This window comes from Procambarus clarkii, chromosome 22 (genome assembly GCF_040958095.1).
Source record: "Procambarus clarkii isolate CNS0578487 chromosome 22, FALCON_Pclarkii_2.0, whole genome shotgun sequence".
Lineage (NCBI taxonomy): Eukaryota > Metazoa > Arthropoda > Malacostraca > Decapoda > Cambaridae > Procambarus > Procambarus clarkii.
In genome coordinates this window covers 44,851,548-44,858,435 of record NC_091171.1, presented here as the reverse complement: position 1 = coordinate 44,858,435, position 6,888 = coordinate 44,851,548, and the positions used below count along the sequence as shown (strand labels likewise).

The 6,888-nt window shown below is 37.4% G+C and overlaps 1 protein-coding gene across 2 annotated transcripts; it reads right to left on the bottom strand.

The window, feature by feature from the left end:
• Positions 1–61: 61 nt before the first annotated feature.
• ND-18 (NADH:ubiquinone oxidoreductase subunit 18) lies at positions 62–5,902 on the bottom strand. 2 transcript variants are annotated; one of them, XM_045745073.2, is made up of 5 exons: positions 5,766–5,902; positions 4,012–4,159; positions 2,900–3,012; positions 2,302–2,389; positions 62–651 (listed from the first exon to the last, which is right to left on the bottom strand). In XM_045745073.2, exons 1-5 carry the CDS (start codon positions 5,885–5,887, stop codon positions 499–501), a joined length of 624 nt encoding a protein of 207 aa, XP_045601029.2. In that variant the 5' UTR covers positions 5,888–5,902; the 3' UTR covers positions 62–498. The 2 variants fall into 2 exon arrangements, with proteins under 2 accessions (XP_045601029.2, XP_069185031.1); XM_069328930.1 differs by lacking the exon at positions 5,766–5,902 and adding an exon at positions 5,667–5,692.
• Between the last annotated feature and the right edge of the window lie 986 nt (positions 5,903–6,888).

The window sequence follows — 6,888 nt, the reverse complement described above, 5'->3', positions numbered from 1 at the left end:
TTACAACAGAAGGTTCCATATACAGTATAAATATATTCTTTGGGGATATTAACATTCAGACTTCTAATTAATAATTTATTTCAAGCATATATACAGTTGATAAGCCAAGTCAAATTTGCTTTTACTTATTTCTTGTTACCTTGTCTCCACATAACTGAAAAACCATTTACTCTATTATAAATATTTGAGAGAAGCTCCAATGACTTCTTGGGCATTACTTCATTCTTTGATATCCTAATCATCACAGTTTGATTCATAAAATCTGAAATAAGTGTTTATACTGGAATGACATAATAAATCGTTTTTTTTTAAGTTTCAATATCATCAGTTATTTCACTAATACTGTGCAAGCCCCCTTCACCTGAAATGTATTTGACCAAGTAGAAATCATTTATACTACATAATGTTATTTGAAAGAATTTATCAACAAAGAGGTTTTCCTTGCACACATGGGGCAGATCAATTATTTGTAGATTAAACAAATGTGTGCAATATAAACTATTTTGTAGAACGTCGGGTTCTTTTGTTCCAAGAAAAATTGGCGCCATAGTTTTTGACATGTGGAGGTTTGACAGGGGCCTCTTCAGTTGACCATGCCCAGCCATTCTTTTCACAAAATGCAATGGCATCCTCCCGAGATGAAAAGTCAACCTGTAATGTGTATTGATTGGTAAGTATATGCACTGGTTTATCTTTGTATTTCAATATTTTAAATCAATAAAAAGTGCACCCAATAATCCATTTCCATATTTGAAATATGAAACCAAGAATGTTAGTGAAATACAATAGACTCCTGGTTCCGAGTGAGGGAATTTAACATAGGTTACATGTACACACAGAAATCACAATTGCGTGAGGCAGCAAATGAACAAATCCACAAGGGTTGTGACGAGGATTCGAACCTGCGTCCAAGAGCATCCAAGACGCAGGTTCGAATCCTCGTCACGGCCCTTGTGGATTTGTTCATAGGTTATATGTAAGCATGTAAAGTAATTCTTAAGCCAGGAAGACCATGTAGCACTGTCACAGACTACCTTTTATGTGTGATGAAAATCGAGACCATTTATCACTGACATGCATCACCATTTTATATATTTGATCCAAGTAATTTTCCAATACAGGTATTTTGAAATTGAATTACACACCAAGGCATCATCAGTACACCTAGCTAAAAAAAAAATTATGAAGCATTGGTGCATCTTGAGAAAGTGAAATGTCAAGATTGAAATTCAATGTTTGTGCATTTAAAGCAATTGTTAAGTTAATTCATTATGAACCCCCATACCCATCCTGTGAGTGGTAGTGGAAATATTTTAAATGTACACTGGGCTTAGGAACTGTCCCCTAATATGTTTAACATTGCAATTTTCTGTATGGATGAACATGATAAAATCAATTATAGCTATGAGGAGGATTCAAACCTGCACCCTGGGTAGACCCAAGTGCATGCTTTAAAATCCTGCCATAAATCCTCAGCATGGCTCCAATTGACTCTTATTGATATTGACTCTCTCATTAACATGTATCAATGTGATTTTTGTTTTATTTATGAACATGTTACAATATTAGTACAGTATATAAATCAAAAGTGTTTACTGCCATGTATATTTGGCTCAATAAGCTAACTATGCTCAATTAAAACTGTTGTTTACATGCTAACAAGCTCTATAAATATTTTATCACTGCTGTAATTTTCTTAGCTATTCAAATATTGGTCCTCAGCTCATTATGTACCTCTGTAGCCTTTAATATTGTACCATTTATTATTAAAAATTGCAAGCGTATTATTAAATAGAATTTTAGATAATTAATTTACATCCAAAGTGTGCCAAGAGAAATTCCATGTACAGTGTACACTAAACACACAAAAATATGACATTTGGATCTGTCCTATAGGCAATTACTGTATTATGAAATACAACCTTTCCTCCTCTAATGTACGGCTTTATTATGCAAATGTTCCATCTACTGTATTTTTATTTTACTTAAAGAATATAACAGTACAGTACTGGTCAATTCTCTTCATGGCTGATTAACATTAGGTTTGTTTTGATATCAGAAGATTTTACTAACTAATGACTAGTCATAACAGCTTTTGAAATACAATATTGTGCAGTACTAAAAATGCTTAGTCAGTAATTTACAAAGTGGAACAAGACCATTGCTCTTGACAATTTGATCTCTAAACTGTAAAATCTTTAGAATGAAAAGGAACCAAACAAATACTTTTGGTGAAAAATGCCTGCCTGCTTATCAGTTAGGAAGACTGAAGGATAAACTGAGTAATGCTGACTGGCTCACCTGAACATTGGACAGTGGGTCTGCTGATGAGGCCCATCCCATAAGGGGGTTTTCCCAACGCTCACGTTGATCAAATGTAATACACCACCTGAAAATATATTACGCTATAATTAGCTTTTTTTGTAGATTGTAAATCTAGTAAATCTAGTTTAGTACAATCTAGTTTTTTACTAGATTGTACACTAGATTGTCATTGGTAAAGTGGGTTAAACAAATGTGTTCATTTAATAAGAATACATTTGCAAACCTTTAAATGTAAAATATTTTCACAAAATAATAAAAAGTGCAGTGCTACCTTACCCTTTCCCCAACCCCCTTTGATTTACTTCATGTGTCCAGACTCTGATACATGTGTTACTGCTCACCACTCATTTACCCTTTAGTTTGTATCATTAGAATCCATTTATTTATCTTATCAATTGCTCTTTCAATTACCCAGTCAAGCACGTCCTTCATTCTCCAGTCAAATTATGCATACAACAGCATTTGGCAATATGCCATTACTGTATTATAAAAAATTGGCTGATAAGGATAAAGGCAAAAATGCTATTGCACTATTTCACTGGCATAACAAAAGTAGTTTCTAAATGTCACTAACTTTTTTAGGTTATTGGTGCCAGATTGCATGCTATTCTTGGAAGGCATCTTGATCAACACGTGCCGAGTTTTTATGTGCTCTTCTGGTACACCAGAGATTGCTGTAATATCAACCTGAAATATAAATTGCATTATACCGTGTTCTAGTGATCACAAAGTAAAAAATACAAACACTAGTTCCCTTGCATAGTTATTGGGAATAATAAAATTGAATTAATTGGTTATCCTAATTAACCTTGAATTAATCAAAGTAGATAATGTTTCTTGACCTTACCAATTAGATGTTAAACTGCCTTAATCTAGAATATGTTGAAAATAACCTAAACAATCTCGATTTGCATTTATCTATTGAGTTACATACCACATCCTTTCTAATACAATTAAAAGAAGCATTTTCCATATTAATTGTGATATCTACAAATATCTTAAAGATATTATCACTTTATAAATTTCCATTTGTTCCTGTTGTAGAGTTTATTATGATTTGCAATTTCCTCCTTATACCTTTGATTTGTGTTATTTCAGATATCATGTAGGGAACCAAATAGACTAGTAGCCCTCAGGTAAATTCAGGTAAAATAAAAATACAAAGTAAAAATCTTTAAATATACAGTAGATACTGTATAGCAATGTTTAGATTTGAGGGCGATGGTGAATAATGCTTCCACTGGGTCTGAGGTCAGAGGCCTGATTGAGTCAAGGAAATTACAGTCTATAAGAACTTTAAAATTTTATACAATCTTGGGTTCAATAAAGCCATTGCCTGGCCGTGAATTTGATTTTAACTCTACTGGGTCTCTGTATAAAACAACAGTTTTCAAAATGAGGGACGGGGGGGGGGGGGGGGATGAGATCTTCGAGAAGCTACCCCAGTCGTGCCCACTAAATAAATGGTGGCACTCGGGAAAGTTACCTGAACTCACCCAACACATCGATTTCAGAGGAATGTTTTAGCATTTCTATCACAGTGCATCATACTATCCTCGATAAAACTTCTCTCAACACAGCTACTCCCAGAGATCTTCCTCTCGTTCGTCTCTTCCTTTATAGGGCAGTACAATTTCCTGTAACCATACTAGTATATATGAACAAAGTTACATAAACAATGCTCACTGGAGTATCAATGGTGATGTAGCCAGCAAGAGCCTTCTGGTGCTGGACCTCCTCATGGCTGAGGAGCGTCTTACGGGTGTCCAGAGGTTCCACCTGCTTCACGTTCAGGTCATCCACCCATCTTGCTGCTGATGTGCTCACAGCTCGTCTGGGGAAATACACAACTTTCACATACTATACTGTAGTGTCATATAGTACAATACTTCTATTTATGTAGCATCCTAACAGAAGACCGTCACTGGAGATGTCAAGCTCACAAAAATGCTATTAAAATTTATGTTCAATACAAAAAAAATTTATGTTTTGACTAAAACTGATCCAGGCCATCATATATCAGGATACAAGAAAAATTATCCAATGAGTACAGGGGTGCTGTACTGGGTATAGAATAATATCTAACATTCAAATTTCTTAAGTCACTGCACATCCTCTCATGTGTACTCTATATATTTAAAACTCTGAACTGTAATGTCACTCCTGACCTTAAATGCTTCCTAGAAGGTTGTAACAGAACCCATGGGCTCCACACCAGAAACAAATACCCATTTGATATTCCAAGAGTGCCTTAAAACAACTAGAAATGGTCTACAAATCAAGGGACCTAGAATGTGGAATGACCTTCCCAATCATGTCAAATTCATGCCTTTCAACCAGTTTAAGAGAAAAACTAAGTACTACCTAATAAACTCCATGTAACCTACCTTACCCCCTAAATGTCAACCCATGTCTTGTTATTTTCAAACAATACTGTTTGTTGATTAACTTGTATAATTGCTGATTTCTGCCATGTTCCCCCCCCCCCTTTTTTTTCCAACACAATTTACACTTTAATCTCAATTAGTACTGTATTTAGCTTTAGTCTAAGTGGTGGTGTTTCCCCCCCCTCCCCACACCTTGCCCGAAACACTGTGCGTATTAGTGGCTTTAGGTATTGTATGTACTAGCTCTATCTATAAATCCAACATGTTTGTAACTCATCCTTTATGTATGTAATCCTTTATGTATGTACTTTTACCTGAATAAACATTTAGATTTTTTATTTTGAGAAATATAATGGACTTTCGTTGCAAGTTAGAGGTTGGAGGGTTGGTCGTGTTTCGTGGAAGTCGTCCCTCTACCAAGTGTGTTCTCCCTTACCCATGTATATCCACCTGATGTATCTGCTCTCAATCTCTCACACCTCAACAAAGCTTATCTACACCAGAGAGTAGCTGAGTGTTTGCCCTCTGCAATATGGTATCTTCAGGCAACCAAATTAGAAAAAGAGTAAATATCCCAAAAGGAATCCACAAGGAAATAGCAGTTAGGTTATATAGACTACATCTAGGTCACAGATGCGACTGGGAGATTGGTGAACCCCGACAGAGAGAATGCAATTTCTGCCAAACTGTCACAGAAAAGCCACTACTTCACTATCACCTGGAATATGAAGCAACTAACGACCATAGAAGAGCTTTAAGAGTCCCCGTATCTTGCAGTAATCACCCTGAAGCCATCAACACTACCACTCTTCTGTTCAAAAAAGGTGTCCAGCAGCTAGACACTCTCATAAAGACTGTCAAGCAGTATCCTCCCCCCGCGATAGCAGCTTGACGATTAAATGCGACCTCAGAACACTGAAAAAGATTTACTGAACAAAAAATTGTACCACTTACGGGCTATTCATGCCCGTGCCACCTCTTGGGTGGCTTAATCTTTATTAATCAATCAATCCGCTCTCAGAGTGCGCGCACACTCCATACTCAATCCCTCACCCGTGTGGTCGAGCAGCTCGTGATAGTTGAGAGAGAATTAGAGCTCCAGCTCGGCCCGCCATCCTACCACAACAGTGAACAGCTGACCGACCAAGCCGGCAAGATGGTTCCTGTCTACACATACCTCACATATCCCTACAAAATATTATCACTCATATTCTTATTGCCACGCCCACTAAGATTAAGTAATCTGGTAATGATATACAATTTTATTTACAGGGTACCTTGTCCATATAAATAAATGAATTATATTGTTCCAATTATTATCACGGTCCTAGAATATATGAAGACTAGAGGGAACATGACGTCATGAGTGTTGTACAGGAAAGTCAACATTACTCACAAATATTGTGCTCATTTCAAACTGTGTATGGAGTCTGCCTCCACCACACGCAGACTCCATACACAGTTGCAAATGATGATATAATAGAGCCCAATAGACTCAGGAATCTGTACACCAGTTGATTGATAATTGATAGGCGGGACCAAAGCAGTCTCCGTGGTGTAGTGGTAAGACACTCGCCTGGCGTTCCGCGAGCGCTATGTCATGGGTTCGTATCCTGGCCGGGGAGGATTTACTGGGCGCAATTCCTTAACTGTAGCCTCTGTTTAACGCAACAGTAAAATGTGTACTTGGATGAAAAAACGATTCTTCGCGGCAGGGGATCGTATTCCAGGGACCTGCCCGAAACGCTACGCGTACTAGTGGTTGTACAAGAATGTAACAACTCTTGTATATATCTCAAAAAAAAAAAAAAAGAGCCGAAGGTCAAACCCCGAAAGCACAACTTGGTGAGTACAACTGGGTGAGTACATCTCTTCCTAATGCATTTGTTAACTTCCCTAACATTGAAAAGGTTATTTCTAATGGCTCATTTGGGTACTATATTTCTACCTATGTCCCTCTTGTGCATGTTCCACCTGAACAAGTACAAGTACAAAGATACAGGATAAGATACCCGTTGGGTGAGCCTTGGAGTGGGGACAGCTGAGGAGAAGTCGGTGAGAGGAAACGCTGAAGTTGTAGAACAAGAGCCAGGACTAAACCCAGCTGCGTGTCTGGAAGCGATGCTGGAACAACCCCACAACAGGCTAGGCGTTGAGTCGGGTCAGGAAAAGGCGG

Coding starts and splice junctions, on each gene's coding strand:
- ND-18 (XM_045745073.2), bottom strand. CDS start 5,887: ATGTGTAGACAGGAACCATCTTGCCGGCTTGGTCGGTCAGCTGTTCAC. Junction 4,160..5,765: donor CGAGCTGCTCGACCACACGG/GTGAGGGATTGA, acceptor GTATTTCCCCAG/ACGAGCTGTGAGCACATCAG. Junction 3,013..4,011: donor ACATCACCATTGATACTCCA/GTGAGCATTGTT, acceptor TTTATATTTCAG/GTTGATATTACAGCAATCTC.